The 21,693-nt window shown below is 42.3% G+C and overlaps 2 protein-coding genes across 3 annotated transcripts in view; both read left to right on the top strand.

Annotated features, from left to right (window-relative positions):
• The window catches only part of UBE4B (ubiquitination factor E4B), a 32,747-nt gene extending 26,785 nt beyond the window's left edge, over nucleotides 1–5,962 (top strand). For both annotated transcript variants that reach the window (XM_030963760.1, XM_030963762.1), the window contains 5 exons: nucleotides 728–862; nucleotides 1,235–1,426; nucleotides 3,611–3,785; nucleotides 4,221–4,367; nucleotides 4,678–5,962. In XM_030963760.1, the coding sequence (XP_030819620.1) occupies nucleotides 728–862; nucleotides 1,235–1,426; nucleotides 3,611–3,785; nucleotides 4,221–4,367; nucleotides 4,678–4,736 (708 nt within the window). In that variant the 3' untranslated portion in view covers nucleotides 4,737–5,962. The remainder of the gene's footprint in view (nucleotides 1–727; nucleotides 863–1,234; nucleotides 1,427–3,610; nucleotides 3,786–4,220; nucleotides 4,368–4,677) is intronic.
• A 3,665-nt stretch (nucleotides 5,963–9,627) lies between these two features.
• The window catches only part of KIF1B (kinesin family member 1B), a 77,521-nt gene continuing 65,455 nt past the window's right edge, over nucleotides 9,628–21,693 (top strand). Inside the window, 2 exon segments of the mRNA XM_030963772.1 lie at nucleotides 9,628–9,885; nucleotides 14,940–15,121. Coding sequence (XP_030819632.1) covers nucleotides 15,016–15,121 — 106 coding nt within the window. The 5' untranslated portion in view covers nucleotides 9,628–9,885; nucleotides 14,940–15,015.

Genomic DNA, 21,693 nt, shown 5'->3' with positions numbered 1-21,693 from the left:
AAGCTTTTACACTGTTAATGCATTGGTCCTTGGTAGATTTGATGCAGACAGTTGTAGTCCTGTACCCCAGAGCTTGGCCTGATTAAACAGTAATTGTGTGTGTTGACCCACCAATGTCAGGTATTTCTATTTTAAGGTTATCGATTTAAAAAAAGAAAAAGTACAAAAGGAAAAGCTATAAAAATCTTGTTTGTTAAACATATTCTGGTTTGCTCTTTGGAAGCCTTTCTTCCTGTCTGTGCCTACCAGCAAGGTAAAGCCATTACTGTAGTTACAAAATGAGCTGGTACATCATCTACAGATTGTTCCACTGGGGAGTGTTTATTATTTATAATGGTGCATAAATTAGAGGGAATTAGAGAGAGCTTCATTTGACTCTCAGATCCCAGGCTGGTTTTGAAGTATTGGCATTTGGATGGAAGGGAAGCATAACCCAGTTCTGCAGCTGTGAGGAGCAGTTAGAGGATGTAAACAAACTCAATAACCATAGGGGCTTGTTATGCTGTTTGCATTCATTCTTTAGTGTTGCAGAATTCTGGAAAATTGATGCAGACATTAGTACTAGGTAATAAAAGTGAGCAGCTGTACCTTAGACTAAAAGATGTCCCACATCTGTATTGGAATTACTGTCTTCCTTTTGTGTAGATGCCCTTAGCAGTGTGGCTGTAAGGTTTTGATGGATGTAGGAGATTCCATGGACGTGTAGCACGCTGTGTTTGTTTTGCAGGATCAGCAGCAGGCCCGGCAGTCGCAGCTGGCTCAGGATGAGCGTGTGTCCCGTTCATATCTTGCCCTGGCAACAGAAACTGTTGATATGTTCCATATCCTTACCAAGCAGGTCCAAAAGCCTTTTCTCAGACCTGTAAGTCCTGCTCAGATTGGAGTTGGTTCCCTGCTTCTCTAACATCTCTGGATAATAACCTGGGAATGTTTGGTAGCACTTAGTCTCCATTCTCCTCCCCTTTCTTCAGCTCATTAAAATCTAATTGCTGTTGATGTTATTTGATGTTGAGAGCATTACCTGAGTCACTGAGATGGTGTGATCCTTCCAGACAGAAACTGTTTGCATGACATTTTTTAATGGCAAACATGCATAAAGAACAGGCACTTCCTGCAAGCCTACCAAATGAAAATTTTATTAGTTAATAATTCCTGATCTTGCTGTGTGCAACTCTAGCGATAACCTTTATCACTGCCTTCACACTGTGATCTCTGTTTTACTGCACTTTCACAGGAACTTGGACCACGACTGGCTGCTATGTTGAACTTTAACTTACAGCAACTGTGTGGCCCCAAGTGCCGTGACCTGAAAGTTGAAAACCCGGAGAAATATGGGTTTGAACCAAAGAAGCTGTTGGACCAACTGACTGACATTTATCTGCAGCTGGATTGTGCTCGCTTTGCTAAGGCAATTGCTGATGATCAGGTGAGCTCCAGAAGGATGAAGGAGAAGGGCAAAAGCTCTGTGGACAAACAGGACTTTGCAGGACATTCTAGAAGCGTTTCATCTTGCTTGTGTGCTGCCAGACAGTTTGTCTTACATCCCTGCAGTTTGTTTTCTTTCAGCAGATCATCTCTGTTCATATTCTGTCAGCTCTTTGTAGATAGGTGTTCCCAGTGCTTTGCAAACCTGTAAACATACATAAATATCCATGGCACTTCACATGCATAGGAAATTTCCTGAGTGTGATGTGCTTATTGCCTACAGCCTCATTGTAAATTAGCAGAAATATTTTGTCCCTTTGCAAGTGGAGAACTGAGGCAGAGTTTTGACTCCCTCCCCCTTCCTCATCGAAACAGGCAGAGCTGGGACCAGGTGCCTCCCTCAACAAATGAAAGTTCATTCACTAGTTAACAGTTTCCAAATTGTATTCCCTCTGAAATCGCTTTATTAAATGGCTCTGTAATAAACTGACAAAGCACAGCATGTATGAGACAATTAACAGCACCTTTGAACTCATGGTAATACTGGGAGCAAGATAAGCTATTGCAGCTGTGTCCTTGTAAAGTTGTCAGACTACTGAGTCACATCTGTCCATGCCCATGTCTTATAATACAAACTTTTCAAAGTATAGAGGGCAAGAAATGTTCTTGAGACAGCAGCTACTCGAGATTCTAGAGGAAGCTGCCTTACAGCATGTGAAGCTGTTTGCATGTCTGGTGAAGCAGCAGTATTGGGGTAGCTCAGGATTGTTTTTCTGTAGTTATTTAAGTTCTGATAATTCCAGATAATACCAGCAACACATCTGAAACAGACCTTATGTGTTTGCATGTGTATAATGAATATTTTTATGCTGTTCAGTATATATGAGACTGTTTTCCATCATGCATCCATGCCAGCCACAGCAAATGCACAGACTGACGTAGGGATTCAAAAGAAAGAAGCCTGCGGGTGTGAGAACTGGAAAAAAGCTTAATTAACAAAGTGGCCCTTCATCAAAAAGGAGTGGGGGGAGTGACCAGTCTCTTGGAAACTGTCAGTGACAGGAAAGAAACACCAAGGAAATGTGCGGTTGGTTAATGGCTACTGGTATTGGGAGAGAAAACAAAACAAACAAAAAGTTGCTTGATCATGGTGGGATCTCTCTAAAGCATTTTGAGAGATGTCCCATTTGCAAATCCCAGCACGCAGGAGAGGGAATCTGCAAACATTTATAGAGCCTGGGCACGTTGCCATCGCTCTGTTCCCTCTGAGCATGAGGAAGGCGTTTGGGTGGGCACTGTGTGTCCTGCCTGCTGAGTGGCACTGCTTGCTGCAGGGTGCTGCAGATGAAAGGAGTGGGGCTGTGTTGAACACTTGAAAAATCCCAAGGGAAATAGAAATCTGTGAGACTTAGTGTGTTTTGTTTTGTCATATAATTCAACCTTGCACTGTAAAGTACATAACACTTTGTATTAAAAGGATTATGTCAAAACATGACATTGTGAACTTGAAAGAAAATGGTGTCTCTGTAGAACACAGACAGCTACAAAAGTCCTTCTCTAACTTTCTTTTTCACATGAAAGTAATGCTTGCTTCAGTTGCATTTGGTCTCTCTGGATAGTCCTGCTGCACTGGGTGGCAGATTTCCAGCATTCACTCTCTCTGAGCTGTCTTACTATTTTTGCAACATCGTGGGGTCGGTTTTTTGTTAGTTCTTGTTTGGATTAGGAGAAAGAATCACTCCTTTCCCAGTACTGCCTTGCATATTATCAGAGAAGGTAAGAAGTTCATTTTATGCTGTATTTTCAGCCAAGACTTGTGAGAACAAGAATACAGACAGGAGAATGGCAAGACAGATGTTTTGTCTCAAAACAGTTCTAATAGTTATAGTCACCCTCTCTGAGCATCTTCCTCATTTTCTTTAGGTGATGTTGCCCTTTTTTTTTTTTAGTCCTTAATAGTTCTGCAGTGGTGATGACTGGTAAAAAAAATTGTAAGTCTACCCCTATGTTGACATTTTGGTGCTAGATGAATGCCACCTACGTACTATTTGCTTTGATGTAAGGTTGAGGTTTCATTGATCCTTTCTTCTGCCATTTTAAAAATGCATTAAATATCTTTACTATTTTTATGGCATGTAAGGACACTACGACTCAGCAAAGTTGTCTTTTTATGCTTTGCCTGTAGAGGTCCTACAGTAAAGAGCTCTTTGAGGAGGTTATCTCCAAGATGAGGAAGGCTGGCATCAAGTCTACCATAGCAATAGAGAAGTTCAAACTGCTGGCAGAGAAAGTGGAGGAAATTGTTGCCAAGAACGCCCGTGCAGAGATTGATTACAGCGATGCTCCGGATGAATTCAGAGGCAAGTGGAGTCTTCTCAACTCTGCCTGTCTAGGATAGAGGGATTTTGTTTGTTGCATTGATTCCATATGTTAATAGAAACTATATATTGTTTATGAAGCCTTGCATCTTGCTGTATTTCAATGATGTAGTTAAGTAAATACAGAGCTAAGAGTTTTTTTAGATTTCCCTGGGATTGTACTGTCCAGTCCTTGCCATGCTTTGCTAACATGTACTTGAAAAGAGCTGTCACCCCCAGCTGAAAATAGGGTGACAGTAGGGAAAGCTTAGGTCAGAAAGGAGAAAGTGCTATGAAGATTTATGTCCATTTAACCATTTTCCATAACTTCAGCAGTGTCCTGGGGACCCTGAGCACTGGTTTTGCACTGTGGGTTGATGGGCAGATAACGTTTGTAGCTGTTTGCTCACTTTGATGAGGAGACCCTTGTGCCCTCAGATCCCCTGATGGACACTCTGATGACTGACCCTGTGAGGCTGCCCTCTGGAACGATCATGGACAGGTCAATCATCCTGAGGCACCTGCTCAACTCCTCCACTGACCCCTTCAACCGTCAGACGCTGACAGAGAATATGCTGGAACCAGGTACCGTGGGACAGCTGGCCCTGCATGGGGCTGGGGGCAGCCACCTGTGGGCAGGTCTGGACTTTCATAGCACAGTGCTGAGGCCTCAGCACAAGTAACAGTTCTTTGATGTCAACTTGCACAGAAAAGTTCACTCCCTCTGTTTTCCCTTTTTCTGAGGGTAAATAACCCTCACACCCTTGCTTTCTTAACTACTGGGCTGAAAAACATTATGGTGTATAAATGGGAAATGGCTATTGGTCATGAGGGATTTACCAAGTAATTTAATCATTCTTTTTTCTCTTTTTTTTTTTTTTTTTTTTTTTACTAGTGCCAGAACTTAAAGAGCAAATCCAAGCCTGGATGAGAGACAAGCAGAATGACCATTGAAATTCCCTTGCAGTGCATGCCACCACCAATGGGCAGAGCAGGGTGTGGGCTGTTCTGGCAGGAGTGGAGCAGACACACCTGGGAGCTGTTGATGGATTGGCACGCCCACGGCACTGACTTCAGTAGTGACCACAGGAGCATGTGGATGAGGAGAAAAGCAGCTTAATTCTTGTACATATATTTAAATGATAACGATGGTCAATAACATGGAGGACAAGCTAGGAAGTTACTTATGTTACAAAAGTGTCCTCCAATATGTCACATTTTGGAGTTTTTACAGCTGAATTATTTTAGCAAAGACGAATGGATCAGGGCAGCATCCCTTCAACCTTGTTTTTTACCGCCAGATATCCGTTAATTTGATTGTGGTTAGAACCTTGGACATTTTGCTGCTAAAGTAACTTTTTTCTCTTTCCCTTCCTTTCTTTCTGTTCCACCCATCAACCTGCACTGCTGTCTTTTTCTTCTGTAATGCAAAAAAATACAAACCCTGTGAAAATCAAAATCATTACCCTGCCCTCAAAAGAACATATTTTGTGCGATAACTGTGCCTGCAACAAAGTGTTCATCTTGGGATCGTATTTTTATATTACACATATTTGCCTATTTGGTTTTTAATTGGTGTTAGACACAAGGATAATTTCAAAAAAGCGAAGACTTCACGCGTGGATTTTAATTTCCTTTCCTTGAGATGTCCCTTTCCTTTATGTTGATCAAGATGCTCTGGTACTTGTGAAAAGCCTTGAGATAGAAATATGTTAAAACAGCTGCCATGAATGAGATGCTTGGGAATGCCAGGATTTCAGTGACTTTAAAAAACATAAAATACATTCTTTCAATGCTGCAGATCAATGCTAACTGACAGTTCTGAGCCATTGGAGCTTGTCCGCAGAGAGCAGATACTTTTATCCTTGGAGGCTGCAGTTTGGGGCAGGGGTCATTTTTTATGTTGCGTACCAATTTGTATCCATGGCTTGGCCTTACCAAAGCAGAAAGGGTGCAGGAGATGTAGAATTACGTTTTTAAAAAAAAATAAAAATTCACAAACATTTTTATATTACTGCCCCCTGCATATGATACTTGAATTTCCTTTTTAAAAAGGATTTGAAACCACAGTGTTTTAAAATTAAGTTGGAAAAAAAAGTTGTTTTTCTTTTATTTGTTTTTCGCCATGTCTTCTGTTCAATTCCTGACTCTTGAACTACAATAAATGATACACACTCGCACAGAACGTTTCCTTGGTCCTTCTTGTAGGCGTCAGTGAAAATATAAAAATTACAAATGATTGGGTGTCTTTGTTCAGGTTTGCTGATAGTCATTTAAGATCTGTAGATAACTTAGCAAATCATGTGGAAAATTTCTGTGCACACAGATATCAGTTATCCTTTAAACTCAAGAATGTTCCTAAGCAGGTGCCACTGAGCACCTATTCATAGCTCCGTGACAGCTGGTGACAGCTCCAGGGGGAATTTTGGTGAGTTTGTACAGAAACCAGCATTGACCTTTTAGGTGTGCAAATAACTAAATTACAAAATGTGAAGGTACAGTTGTGGCTGTATTTTTTGTTTGTTTGTGGGTTTTTAGTGGTGTTTCCTCTTAGAGCATGAACTTGTATTTCTTCTCTGCAAGGATAGAAGATTGCAAAGCTTCTGTCTGCATCGACTGCTGCAACAGAGAAGCTTGTTTGTTGGTTTTATAGTTATAACCTTCACTGCTTCCACAAATTCAAATCCCCCTCTTCTTTCCTCTTCAGTATGTCACAGATCAAAGCCTGCTCTGCTTTCACCTGCTGGCTCCCAGCCAGGCAGCCAGACCCAGCACAGATTCTGATGTGTTACAAGTTGTGCTGAGCTGTGTGTTTGCTTCTTTAGTGAAGAGGCAATTTCTTTCTATATAAAGAAAACTCTTACATGTTCAACTGTCCCCTCATTATTGAGGATTTTTGCCTGAATCTCTAGGACCATCCCAGAGTTTATACTTCTTTTGATAAAGGACAACTGTTCAGTAGTGAATATGTGTTTTTACTGGAGGATGATTAATCTATGGCTTCACATTATGAGTTCTTTTCTGCAAGTCAGTACCATATATTGCCTCTATTGATAGATGATGAAATGAAAATGTTATAGTTTTGGGTTTTGCCAGGAGGAAATATATTTATGGTTGGTGTGGGATGTTTTAATCAACACAATGCCCTTCAGAATCTGAATTTATATTTATTCTGCCATTGTGTCAGACTCTGACCTGAGGAATATAAATAGCAAAGTGCATTACTGAAATGTTTTGTCTAATTATGGCATACATCTATCATTTGAAAACATGTCAATGCAGATATTGCACAAGACACAAAGGCTTGACATAAGTGGCCAAAACAATTTTATCTGGGCAACTCATATCAAGTGTTTCAAAGGTGTGAGCTCAGACAAGTGTTCTCCCAAATTCTGCATTTGTGAGCAGAATAATGAAATGTATTTTAATACAAGCTGCTGCAGTGCCATTCTATTGTGTCTGGCCACAAAAGTGAATCAAACCCCTGTCTTTCAGTGGGTAGTGGACATTTGAGTGACTGAAAAGCAAAGCTGAAGCTGGATTAAAAATCAGTCTCCCACAAAATCATCTGGGTTGTGTGACAATTCTCAGTTTAGTTAATTAAATGCTACCTGCAGGTTTTGGTGATTTCTCTTCCCCTCACTAATGTCATTTACCTTTTTCAATCCAACTGCAACCTCACTGCAATAGAGTTTATAAACTGTCAGTGGAGGGATTTATATTTGACACGTCCATGTGTGTGCAGAATGTAAACATCTCTGAGCTGGGAATGGTTTACCCCAGCAATGGCTAACTCATGCTGCCGTTATAAAGTGGGCTTTCCTTGGAATTTATCGTGAATCACTGCTCACTCCTTGTCCTCCAGCTCTACACCAGAGACTAGAGAAGTTCCTGGGGCAAGCGCTGATGCTGTAGCAATACAATTCAGGACAATTGATTCTATTGTATCACAATTTATACTTATGTAATGGCCCAATTTACATCTCTGTCAGCTCTCCCCTGCTGGCAGCGAGGGCAGCTGAGCTGTTAATAGCAGGATGGCAGTCAGGAGCACTGCAGCAGTGTCACCGTGTGCCCTGTGCCCTGCCTTCAAGCAGGGCCTCCCCTGTGCCTCAGTCACTGGAGTAATTGCCTCTGCAGCAATAAATGCAAGAAATGGCTGCATTCATTACCCTGTTTTCCATCTTGCCATGCTCTGACTGTTTGTAGCCGATTGTTTCAGGCCTCTGTTCCAAGGGAAGTGTTCAGGCTCCGGGTGAGCACTCCCCAGACTTGGGCATTGGGCTGGGGCAGGAGCTGCTGTTCCCAGGGACACTGCACAAACTGTGCTCAAGTCAAATTAATCACAGTGTCTATTGCCGTGGGGGTTACAGCACGCACCCAGTGTCTGGGCAGTTGGCAGGAGATTTTGAAACTGGTTTGAGGGTTTTTGAGGTGTTCTTGCCCTTTTTTTCAGAGAATGGCTGACCTAATTCTCCATAGATCTAGGTAGGAGTTAGCACACTTACCCCACCCTAAAACCACCATTAAATTATCTGTCCCATCAATGGGAAGTATTCCAAGTTCAAATAATGGTATTTTCTAGGACACAGGAAAGCCACCTATTTTTGATTTGTTGTTTCTGTGGCAATATTTCCCTAAGCCTCCTGTTCAGCCATGTATTGTTGGGCTTCTGCATCTGTTGCCATAACTGCAGATGAGACTGGCGAGGGGAAACAGTCACTTTTCACCAAAGTAAAAAAAATAACTCCTTCTGCCAAAGATCTGATCCTTAAGGGGATCAGAAGGGACAGAGCTGAGGTTAACATAGCTAATAGCCAGGAGGCTGTGAACAGAAATAAACCTTGTTCTGAAACTAGAAATCTCAGGTCCTGAATGTTCTCAACATCTTAAATCCAATTTGTATATGATGGTGTATGAAACATATGTAATTAAGGCATTTCATGTAAAGTGATTTCCTTTAAGGTGCTTATAAGCTTAAACATGAACCAGTTTCTAACAGCAGGAATTCCCAAATTGCTAATGATAAGGAGGAACTTAAAGCTGAATTATTGCCACAAAAATAAAATTTTCCTATGAGAATATGCATGAAATTATTAAAAGCATGAGAGTTAATACAGCATCATTGACTAAATTTAATCATGTGGCTAAAAATACATTATGAGGTCTAAAAATATGACTCGGGCTGCTCAAGAAACGTTTTAAAGGGAGGGAGGAAGGGAGGGAGGGAGGATTACTAATCCCTCCCCTCTGAGCATCGCCCTTAGGCCCAGTTTAGGATGCAAATCCCACTGAATCACGGGGAGTCGGGAGCTGGAGAATTCGCTACCTCAGACACCGCGTTCCCACAGCGAGATTTTATCCCGTTTTCCCGCACACCCGGCGGTGTCCCCGCCGGTTTTATCCCGTTTTCCCGCACACCCGGCGGTGTCCCAGCCGGTTTTATCTCGCTCGCCCACACAGCCCGCAGACCCCGGGCTCCGGGCCCACCACCCCTCACGGCCCGGGGCGCGCACGGACACAGCGCGGCGGGCGGTGCTGCGGCCCCGCTCCCGATAGGCTCCGAGGGCGCAGACGTGATTTACATCGCGGGTTCTGATTGGCTGGAGCTGGCGAGGGGCCGCCTCCCCGCGCCCCCGCTGCGCGGCGGAGGGCTCGGTTCGGAGGGCGGTGCCGCTGCGGCCGGACACCGCCAGGCGGCGCTGGCGGCGCTGGCGGCTGTGATTGACAGGGCGGGGGCGGGCACGCGCAGGCTCCGCGGAGCGCCATTGGCGGGCCGTGCCGAGGGGGCGGGGCGGCGCTCGGCGATTGGCGGAGCGGGGCGCTCCCCCCGCGCTCCGGGCGCTCCCCCCGCGCTCCGGCAGTGCGGGAGCGGCGCTGGGGCGAGCGCGGCTCCCGTTCCTCCCGACCGGCCTCGCTCTCCTCCCTCCCCTTCTCCCCTCCCTCCGTTCCCTCCCTCGCCCTTCCCGCTCCGTTCCCGGCAGCGGGGAGGTCTCCAGGCCTCGGTGGAGGCGGCGATGGGGATGGCCGGGTTTTTGTCGCTGCGCTGCCCCGCCGGCTGCTGACGCCGCACCGCCCGCGTCCCGCGGACACCCCGCGCCAGGTGAAGGGGCCGCGCTGAGCGGGCTGCGCTGAGGGGGCGCTGAGGGGGCTCCGCGCTGGTGGGGGTCGGAGCGGGGCGGGGGTGGGGGGCTGATGCCGTAATGCGGAGGGGGAGGCGGCGATGCTGCCGTGCGCATCCGAGGGGCCCCGCGGAGGGCTGAGGCCAGGAGCGGGGGGGATGGACGGACGGACGGATGGATGGGTGGAGATGGATGGATGGATGGATGGATGGATGCATAGCACTGGATACCTTGGAGCTGTCAGGGCAGCGGCGCAAGGGCGTGGGGCCCCGCTCGGCCTTGCCATCTGCCCGATGCCATCTCCTCGTCCCCCGGGACGCTTCCCTTCCTCCCTTCCCTTCCCTTTCTTCCTTCCCTTCCTCTCCCTCCTTCCTTTTTCCTCGGGCGGCCGCTCCCCAGCTTTCCCATCGGCTGGGTGCCGCCCGCCGTGCCGCGTTCCGCTCCCCTTTGCGGCTCGGATGGGGCGGAGGCGGCAGCACCGGTCCGGGAGGCGGTGCGGGGTGCGGCAGAGGCTCCCGGCCCGGCCCGGCCCGGCCCGGCTCGGCGCGGCCCGGGCAGCCATGTTGGCAGGATGAGCCGGCAGTGCCCGTGCCCGGGCGGGGGGCGGCGGAGCGGGCCCGGCGCTGGGGCCATCGCCGCAATGGGGGCAGCGCCCGCGCTGGAGAATCCGCCAGAAGCAGATGATGAATTTATGTCTGCCTCCCGGAATGTAAATACGTTCATACCAAATTCTAAATTCTAAACGATGTTTCTGTTCGCTTCCAGCTCCTTCTTAGCTCGGTTCTTTTTGCTGTTGCACAATCCAGTGTTGGTAAATAGCCCTGTGTGCATGTGATCAGGTTTCAGTGCCTCGCCAAGTTCTGCAGCACTGTTCGATCTGGCATCTCCACCTGGTCCAGATATAGCAGAGCGTGTGTGTGAGTTCAGCTGAGGGATCACACTGTCAGCACTGCCCGAGCTTCATGCGGCACCTAAAATTGGCTCTGCTGGGGCCCCTCGTTCAGATACGCCTGCTGCCCCAAACAGCTGTTTTGCCAACTTTCCGTGTGCTCATCTCTGTCCTTGTTTTATTTCTTCAGAGCTCTTGCACTGATTAAGTTACAAGCCATTTTTTTGTTTCAAAGTTAGCACATTCTGTGATATGCAGCTATGACACAGTTATCTGGTGTATGACTGGTTCTCTTAAATAAAAAGTGATTCTTCTTTGTTTGTGATATGTGGTGGGTTTGGGTGGTTTTTTTGTTAAATGCAGAGATATAGATTTTGGACATTGTTTTGTAACCACTTCGAGCTTGTTGCAGACTTCTCTGCATGTATAAATAATAATCTGAATCTAAATCCTTGCTCTGCTTGTAACTTTACTTAAATAAACAGCAATATGTTTGTATTTTGACATTGCATAAAAACTGGTTTGCCAAAACTTTCAGATACATCCAAGTATTCAAGTCTTAATGTTTATTCAGATATTTTTGGGAAAGCCCAGATCTAGTTGAGCCTGTGAAGGGTGATTCATCAACACAATTGGGTTTGTCAGCTTGAATACCAGTAAACAGACAAGATATTTAGATGATTTCTTTTAATGACACCTTTTAATATTAAAATCTCACTGTAGGACTTACAGAGTGAGTGTCTTTAGTTTCAAATAGGTGTAAAACTAGGATGTAGGATTTGTTTTTTGCTGATGAAGATCACTAAACAACTCAAATGTCATGTACCACCTGTTTTGGAGCCAGTGGTAGATCACCTCAGAGACACACACGCAGTTCCCTCCTTGGTTCATGACTGGATTCATGCAGGCTGAACATTAAAAGAGACACAGCTAGTAGATTCCGTCCAAAACATTAGGGAGATGATTCATTCTAGCATGGATGGCAGCCTCGAAGCCTATAATGAACATTAAAAAAAAGTCGTCTTTTAAGAATATTGTTCTTCTAAATCTGTACCACAAACTGTATTGCATATTTTGGTTTTCTCTTTTCAAGTTATGTTCCCACTCTGTAGTCAGCATTTTGTAGTAGGAAGTGGTGCTACTGGTAAATGTGAACCCCGAAAAACCAGTTGCAGTCTATTATCTGTGATGCTGTGTAACTTGGGGCTCATTTTGCCTTATTTTACCATTCTATGTGATGAGGGCAATGCTACCTTTATAAATTGCTACGACCAGTTAAGATAACTGGTAAGTGGAAAAGCCCCTCAACAGCTTAAATGTATGCAAAGATTGGCAAATTATATTGGTTTTGGTCAATTTTCTCTAGTAATGAAAATTAAATCTTGCATAGTGAATTGATATTCAAAACATCTGAAATCCATGTGCAAATATGAGTAGGTGTTTTGCTTACTTCAGCTATGAAAAACAGCAGAGTTGAGAACCAAAGAGATTTAAAATTATACCACATTTAATTTTCCGTCAGCACAAAAGTTAGGGTTGGGAAAAATTGGTAACTGCAGAAGTCCAGCAGGCAAATTTTCATGTTGCAGGTGATTTTGTGATCTGCTCTTTGAGAATCTCGTCACAGTTGTGTTTCAAACAAGTCTGTCATTTAGCTAGTGCATATGGAGTCTCTGGAAATGTGATTTTCATGCTTTCTTATTGTGCATATGATGTTAAGAGGTACTTGAGAACACATATATATATATATATATATATGTAATATATATATGTATGTATGTATATATATAAAAGTAGATGATTCTTTCATCCCACTCTCTGTTTGCCAGCTTCCCAGATATAGCTGCAGAAATTAATGCAGTGTTCTGAGAGGTGTTTTTATGAAAACATCAGAAAAAAATTCTTTGTGGTACTCCACAGTAAGAAGGGAACATAAGCACCCTACATTTCATAAACAATAATATAAGAACACACTGGACAAAGTAAATTGTGTCACTGTGAACTTGACAAAAAATGGATGTTTTGCACCTGAGAGATTATTAAATAGTGTTTCATAAACAGGCTGCTGTGTGGCCATGTACAGTGACATTGCTGTTTCTAACAGCAGTGTTCAGGGTCAGTTGAATAATAGCTGTGGGTTGTGTTGGGATTAGTCTTGTCACTTGGCTCTGCTGTGAGGGCTCAGGGGCTGGTGCAAGGGGCCTGTTAGGGAGGGAGAGCCAAACCCACAAGGTGGATTCTGGGGGCAGGAGTTGATAATAACGCTGTGTGTTTGATACTTTGTTCCACACAAAAGTAGGCGCCTCTGTGCGAGAGGGAGAGAAGCAGTCTGTAGAACACCCCAGAACATCATGTGAATTCATTCCCAGTACTTTTCTGCTCTATTCTATGTTCAGGATTTCAGTGAAGCTTTTTAAAATTCCATACTGACCCAGAGCTGGTGGTGTGGCTGTGTCATTAATCATTGTTCAACCAGTTTGCTGTACCAATGACATTGAGATTCAGTTGGCTTGCTCCTAAAGACATTCTTCTAGTCTGATGAGATACCTCAGGTACCTTTGAAAATAAGGAATACTTTAAATTGCTTCTACTTGGGGGAGTAATTTAATTTCTGCCTTCACCATGTGATGGCATTAATGAAGTTTTGCAGTTTTATTAAAGACTTCTTGTACTGTGGGAAAATGTGTCATAACTTGAATTAAGCATGTATAAGTACTTTTACCAGGTGTGGAACTTACTTTAGAGCTGAAGTGCTTCTGCTTTAGACCTGCTAGTAATTTTTGTACTTCTGTGATCACAACCCTGAAATGAGCATTTCACCAGATGTGTGCTGTGTTGATAACCAGAGATGATGTCAGGATTCCTGGGTGCATGGTTGAACAGAGTTGAGTTCTGCCCAGGGTAAGTCAGGTTCCAGATAGAAATGCCTGCATTGAGTCAGACCAAGGATCAGTCCCACTCTGAATCTTCTCTTCAGCAGTGGCCATAGCTGATATTTAGGATATAAGGATAAATCAAACATAAATAATGTTTTCTCACTATAGTCATCCATGTTCTGTATGTCTGCCATGGAACCTTTCCTAGCCAAGGGTAGGGGCTTTTTAGTAGGATTTATTCTTTGAATCTCATTGCTTTTTGAGGCTGTTAGACTTCAGTACTGACCGTGTCCTGTGGCAGGAAGCTGGACTTCTCAGCAGTGGACCAACTGAAAACCTTTCTCTAATGGAAAAGGCTGGTTGACACCAATACAAGCAAACCGATCTTTTGTAAAACTACATTCCAACACTGTCTCAGACATGCCTTGAAGTTTGGATAGTGGGTGTCAGGGATAGTTCCCTGCAACAAAAGTGCTCCATCATTTAGGTGTGGTAGGATTTGAGCAAGTATTTTGATAATGGAGATGAATTTAATGGTGGACATTTGCCTGAACATAGATAGTAATATTTACCCTGAAGGTAACAGTTCTTCATTCCTCCTCTTCCTTACAGTGTATCCTTTAATCAGTAGATACACAAGTAGTTGATGAGTTGTTATTTCCTTCCAGAAGAGGACTTTCCCAGGACTGCAAGGGCTTCTTTAAGGGTACACCCTTTTCTCTGGAGTCATATGTATTGAAAGTCAGTGTGCTGTGGCCCATGACACTCGAGTTAGTTTTAATATTATTGCTAGAGCATTGTGGCAGCAAGGGTTGGCAGTGTGAGAGCCTGGGTATGGGGTATATGGTCATTGCCTCATGATGAAATTTAAGTAGCTGTGTCTTTACTGCTAAAATTATCTTTGTTAGGTTAAGCCTAACACATGTTGTAACCAGATATTTATTTTGGTATTGGCATCCTTACTTTCTGGAAGAAAACCAAGTATTGGTTTTCTTCCAGAAAAGAAATGTATGAAATTGTATGAAAACCAAATATTTGTACACTTCAAAAGAACTGCTTCAAGTGACAGAAACTTTTGACTAGGGAGACAGTGAACAGGTGCTGATAAGTGTATTTCCCATTCTGACTTTGAAGTGACACCTTTTGGGGGTAAGGGAGGGTGATCTGCAAAGCAGAAATTGCATTTATGAAGTAACTTTGAACCTTGCTAATTTTGTCAACATCTTAAACACAATAGCTGTGAATAACTAAATGATATTTTTCTCCTTAGAAAACACCAACAGGAAGGATAACTTGAAAGGCTCTTGATCACTTTCAATTCCTTGAGTGCACTACCAGCAGCCAGGATGTCGGGGGCTTCAGTGAAGGTGGCTGTTCGTGTCCGGCCTTTCAACTCCCGAGAAACCAGCAAGGAGTCCAAATGTATCATCCAGATGCAAGGCAATTCAACCAGTAAGTTTAATTTAATCTTGTAAGGGAGTCTTTCTCTGTTCCCAAACTAAAATATTTGACTTAAATATTTTCTTCTGTCAGACTGAGAACTGTATCATTGTATCATCTAGAATTAATCTTTTAGTTATTCTGCTTTTCTGAGGCTGTCATTACAAACTAGATTATCTCTGAATGTGACTAGAAAGTCTAAATCACAAATGTCTTGATTTTTATGGAGTTGTTCATGGTGTTTGCTTCTACTGACTTGAAAATTCTACAGAAGGATTGGAGTACCACAGCGAAAACGTTTTTGTGACTTCAGTGTTTGGGAACATCATGTGGGTAGACAGATAGAGGGATACGTTGCATACCACCACTTGTTAACTGTGGAGGTATAAGTTCTGCTTGGTCTGGTGCTTTAGTTTTTGGTGTGCTTATTCTGCAGTATGTGCTTTTGGTTAAGAACATAATTTGGGTGAGAAAGCTGAGATGGAAAGGATATCAAGTTTTATGCTTTCCAGAGCAGATATCTAAACGACAGCAAAATAACAGACTGCGTAGAATCGTCTTCTTTTCTAACCAATTAGAAGTGTTAAGCTTCCTATATGATTGTTGTGAGTGTAATTTGGAGAACACTGTTCTGTGGGAAACTGTGTGTGGGCACACCTTTTTTGGTTATTGCGTTGGTTGTTTTTCAGACTTGAGGCCAAGGCAGTATTGACAGCATTTGAGGGAGTGTCGCTCCTCATCTGCAGACCAACAGCTCTGCCCATAAACTGCTCTTCATGGGGCAGTTTTTCATTTTTAGGTAATCAAGTAGAGCCATCTTGTCTGCAGCTGAAGAAAGCAACACTCCAAGAGCACTGAGTTATTTCACTGTCTGATTACTTGAGTGTTTACTCATGCCTGTTAACACAAAGGAGGTTTCATGCAGGCCTCTCCCTTTTTTTTTAGCCAAGGTTGTACATCAGCCTGCTTGTGCTTCTGCAATGGAATTTAAATCCTGGTTGTGGTCACTTAAATTATATAGTGTTTATGGTTTCATTGGAAGAGAGGTGTCATAGAGAAGAGAGCTTGTTTTTTAGTGCAGAAAGTTCTTATCTTTAGACCTTATGTGCAATACTACCCAAAGAAGCTTTTTTGTGATTGGATTTCAAAATTTCCATTTAAGGTAGGGGTGGGAGGGGTTTGAAGTCATCTCATGTAGAACAGGTGCTTGTATCCCATCATTGAATGCAGTGTAGAATGCAAGAACTGTAGAATTCATTAGTGGACATTTGTTATGGAGATGCCACCAAGCTCTGGGCTCCAACAGCACCACTGGGAACCTCTGTAACAGCTTTTCTTGCTGCAGTCATCACAGCAGTAATTTTAGATGCTTAAGGTGTTTGAATTGCAGGAGCCCGTGGAAGCACCTTGTTTGCGGCACAGCAGCAAGGGTGACCAGTCAGTGTCTGGCAGATTGTTTGGCTGAGCTGGAGCTGTGGCCTGGGCCAGACACTGGTTCTGTTTCTGAACGTTACAATGACACGTTTCCAAGAAACTGCATCAGCCTTCAAGAGGAGAAAAATACTTCAGATTTATCTAATTGGAAATGTCTTTACAGAAATGACTTCTTTTGCTGTGTTTTATACTCTGAAGTGCTCTAATGTGCAGCCTTTTATTTGAAGGCTGTGGCTCTGATCAGGCTGGTGATGTGACAGATGGTCGGGTTTAAGTCATCGGGACATTACAGACTTTGGAAAGGAATCATCAGCTGCAATAGTTAAACATTGTTACATTCTGTGGGATATTTTTTCCCTGTATATCCCTCTTAGAGCAGAAATACAAGAAAGCAGTGGACAGAGGAGTAGTTTGAACAAAGAGGATTGTATAATAAAAGATATGAATAAGGCATTGTCTGGTGGGGGAAAAAACCAGCAGAAATCTTCTCTCCAAAGAATCTTCCTAACCAAGTTGTCTGGCACACATAACTTCCATCTGAAATTCTTCAGCTGGTGTGCTTTTTGGTTATGTGTTAGATTTGGGGGGCATAACTGCCGTTCTGCCAAAGATTCTTTCATTTTTATGATGCTCAGTTTTCTGCAGCCCCACAGTTACATTATTGAACTCCTCATTACTAAGGTCTGAACTTGCTGGCTAAAAGCTGAGCACATGAAGTGAATTTAGTGTATCTGAGACTCATATCTTATGCAGCAATTTGAAAATAAAGGGAATTTAGTAGTAATTCTAGACTAAGGAGTTCCTGCTTCACGCTTTCAGATGTGCCAGTGAAGTGATCAAGGTCTAGATATCTTGCCTCTGAGAAGGTTATTTTTTCACTTGTGCACTGATCAAGTTGACAGGAGGCAAACCTGAGAGGATGGTGATACACTGAGTAGTGACTATTTTAAGCCTCAAAGGCAGTTAAAGTTCCCTTATCTTGGAATTAAAGCCTAATGGACTGTCGTGACACCGGATTGATGAGACAGTGTGAAGTCTGATAGCTAAGAAGGGATTTTGACAGTTACTTGAACTTTAATTCTGTATGTATTGATTGACCAAGCTATTCTGCAAATCCTTTGTGGGTCCTGCGTTTAAACTTTGTCCAAGTCTGAGGTTTGTAAATGTATTGGCAGAGACTACTGCATTACAGTGAAACTGAGGCAAAGTGCTCAGGATTGTGTTAAGGAAAACTGTACAAAGATATAGGTAATAAAGAGTATGACAGGTGTACTTTATAAATAAATAATTTTAGATGTATGTGTGAAAAAGGAGTGTTTTTTGACGTACATAATGAAGCAGTTTCTTGAAGTCAGAATTGCACCAGGGTTGTTGCCTGACATGCTGCTTTTGTTGGACGGTTTTTGTGTGAATCTGGCTGTTTATGGCTTTGGGGATTGCCTGTCATTCAAAGGGTGCTTGCCAGCAAAGCAAAATGTCCCTCTGGGTTAGAAAGCTTATGCTCAATTTTGTTACACAGTTCTTTGCCTTAGAAGCAAAACAACATAATTTGCTTGTACACTCCTGCAGAATCTACTTGTTATCCTATCTGGCTTTAATGTGATTTCCTCCGAGGAGATCAGGACCTTTAATCGCGATCCATAGTAGGTCTGTTTTTATAATTTTTCACTGTTTAAAATTGGCAATGCAGCTGAATACAGTTCTAGGTATGTGTTAATCTCAGAAAAAGAGAATTTGTATGAAGATCTTTAACCCTTAATGTTAAGGACACTTTCTGTGAGTAATTGGGACTTATGTTTTTCTTCTGGAAGGATGCAAAATATGGAAATTTTGAAATCAGTACTTGAACATATTATTTGTCTTTTTTTTCCTGTTCTGCTATTATGGATTTTGCACTTAAATTGTCAGTCTTTGTCTTAAATACGCATTTCAAAACTGAGATTGTGCAGTTGAGCTGAAGTCATGTGTGCTGACTGCATTAAGGGGCTGGAATCTGGCAGAAGGCCAGTGCTGCTCGGATCATATCTATTTACAGATGGGATCCATTTGAATGATACTGCCAGAAGTTCTTCAGTGGACATGGGAGAATGGGGGGGAAGGGGAAGAGAAGGTAATGGAGGAATCTTAGAGACAGGATGAGGCAGGAGCTGTAAAATTCTGCTATTTATGTTAACTTGGGTATGCAAAATACTTACCAAAGAAGAGGTAATGTCACCATCAAATTAGTAATTAAAAAACTCCATCAAAACAGAAACTGAGTGGGATTAATTTCAGAAAAGGCCTTCTTTATAAATAATTATAACTTAGAAATCATCCTAAGACACATAAACTTTGTTTTCAAAAGCACCTGCTAAGCAAGTGAATTCAGTTGGTTGAAAGGATGCTTTCATTTGGAGTTCTGTTCTGAAGAATATATTCTTTAAATTACTGAATAGGTGGCTTATCATGTCCAAACTCACAAGTGGCTTTTTGAAATTAATAATTAAAGTATAGATCATGGTTTTCTGCATATCTTGATTGAATACATTTTGTCTTTAATTCCTGCTTTTTCCAGTTTATTTCAGAAAGGTTCACACCAATGCATCTTGCCCACAATGTATTAATTACTTATTACTGTCCAGTTAATTTATGACTGTTTTTGTAGTGAGTGGGAAAAAGATTCTGCAGTGTAATACATGAAAGCTGAGCTATAGATCTAAGAGCGTTTTGTGTGTCAGTAGTTCTTGTGCTCATTCTTGTACGGGCTTTTCAAACATAACAAATATAAACAACGTTGGCAGCTGCTGCCTTGGGTTATTGAGCTGAAAAAAGAAGCTGTTCTGTGCCTAAAGACTCCCTGAACATTGTGCTTTTTCTGGTTTAGCTTTTGTTTGTTTGAGGGATTTTTTGTTTTGGTTTGGTTTTTTGGTTGGTTGGTTTGTTTGCTTTGCATTTTTTTTGGTGGAAGTGATTTGATAATCTGGCCTGTAAATGCTTGTAAATAATGCATAAATAAAAACAAATGAAATTGAAGCAGAGATTCAAGCCACAAGACAGCATTTAGATACTAATCACTAGAGAAGAGCCCAGCAGGCTTTTTCTTTTAAAAACCTAAATATGCGTGTAAAACACGAAACAAATAAAACAAGGAAGTAAGGAAGTACCCTACTTGGAATATGTCTGTTGCAATTAATTGTGCACTAGATGAATGAAAATAGGGTTTAGCATCTTGTATGTGCAAGTGACAGAGCAAACCAAAGTTCTCAAACTACAGTGCATCTGTGATTATTGTGTGTTGTGGTTTGTCCTAAAGGACACCAGTGGAAAGGTGCACCTGCCCAGCCCAGGTTAGCTTGGAAGGGCTGAGTGCACCTGGATCCTCCCATCAGCACTGAAAATTACCTGTGGGGATTTTAGCTCAGCAGTAGTCTCTGTGTTTCAGTAATGTTGGCAGGTTCTTTTGTGGCTGCTGAAGGTATTGGATGTTTAATAAAAATAGGCCTAGTGGAGTGGTCCCATCTGCCAGTAACAATATTCCCATCTGCTGCTGTGGACATATGGCTGTCAGCTTCTCATCCAGGCATCCTTGGCATCAGAAAACCTTGGTAAGACATTCTGGAGTTAATTTGTAGAGGTTGTAGGGAAAAAAGTGTATTTCTTCTAATATTGTTTTGTTGTTTGGGTTTTTTTTTTCTCCCTAAGGTGTATAAACTTCAGACCTACACTTAAGTGTTTAAATAAAAAAAAAAAAAAACAAAAAAAAAAAACAAAAAACCAACCCACAAAACCTAATACAGAAACATCTAATTTTAAGTTCTCCTTTGTTTTGGTTTTTTTTTTTATTTTTTTTCTTTTAAGATGTGTGCTGCTTTATGCAGTTGCTCTGGGGCAAATTAAAAATGGGTGGGAAAGCGGGACTTAGCTTAAAAGGCTTTTGATTTATTGCATGTTTGCCTACATTAGTAGTACTTGAAATGTAATACAAAAGTCAAAACTATTGAAAGGTTCATAGAATAAGGTAACCTCATCAATAATTCAGCTGTCTCTTTTATTGATATACTTTTGACTCGCAATCTGTCTTATGAAAACAATAATTTTAGATATCTCAAAAAATAAGCATATTGCCTTTCTGATGCCTTGTGCCTGCCAAAAAGCATTGGTTCTTAAAGCATACAGCGTGGTGTTCTTGGTTTGTTTGTTTGGTTTTTTCCCCCTAAGTGTTTCTAGTGTTTTCTACTGGTATCTTGCATGATGAGGTTGTCTTGGGCAAATAAACAGCATTGCAGGAATGTCACTTCACCCCTTCCCTGATTTTTCTGGTCTGTAAATGCTTGTTAGTGGTGCAAGCTAAATGAATGCTTGTCAATATGAAAATACTGCACTGCATTCATGGTGGGTGTATTATCAAAACAGGCTGTTTATGGCCAGATAAATGGTGTCACATGGAGGATGCCTGAATGGTCTTGTGGTTGAGGTTTGAAAGACAAGTCAAAGAGGTCACACTAGCAGAGGTTACCCAAACTCTTCTGATGACTGTCCTCTTACCAATATGAGCATTAGAGTTCTCTGTGTTTTGCAGCATTAGGGATTTCTGTGTCCACAAGTCTGTCTTAGTCACTGTCTCTGAATGCCCTGCAGTATTGACAGCTCATATGTTTTGCTACAAGCCTGGAATATTTCTTTGGAGAAGAAATAAAAATGTGGATTTTTTTGGTGCTTGATTTTCCTTCTAAAGCCTTCCTCATGATTGAATAAAAATAGTTTGAAGTGTTAATTCTGCACTGTTAAAAAAATTTAGAGGATGACTTTGGGGAGCTGGGGGAAGATGAACATTTAATCATCTTTAAATGCTAGAGATGCAAATGTTGGTTCTGGAGTGAGACTGTGGGATGATGACTAGGGTGTTCCAGCTGATGTTAAATGCAGTTAGACTACATTATGTTATGAAGGTGGTATGGAACCATAGCAGAGAGGTATTACTAATAAACCCTGATTAGTTTCTGTCAGTGGTGATTCTCCATGTGGAATGCTTCCCCTTCAGAATTAGTGCTCACTGACACAGAACTAGGCCTCCAGAGGGGATTCTTTTTATCAAATGCTTAAATAAACTGCCACATTTTAGTGTGCAAGTAGAAGTAAAGAGAATGTAAATTGTTAATAGGAAATACTTT

Source organism: Camarhynchus parvulus, chromosome 21, assembly GCF_901933205.1.
Source record: "Camarhynchus parvulus chromosome 21, STF_HiC, whole genome shotgun sequence".
In the NCBI taxonomy this organism is placed as follows: domain Eukaryota; kingdom Metazoa; phylum Chordata; class Aves; order Passeriformes; family Thraupidae; genus Camarhynchus; species Camarhynchus parvulus.
The sequence above is the reverse complement of the archived record's forward strand: the minus strand, read 5'-3'. Positions and strand labels throughout refer to the sequence as shown.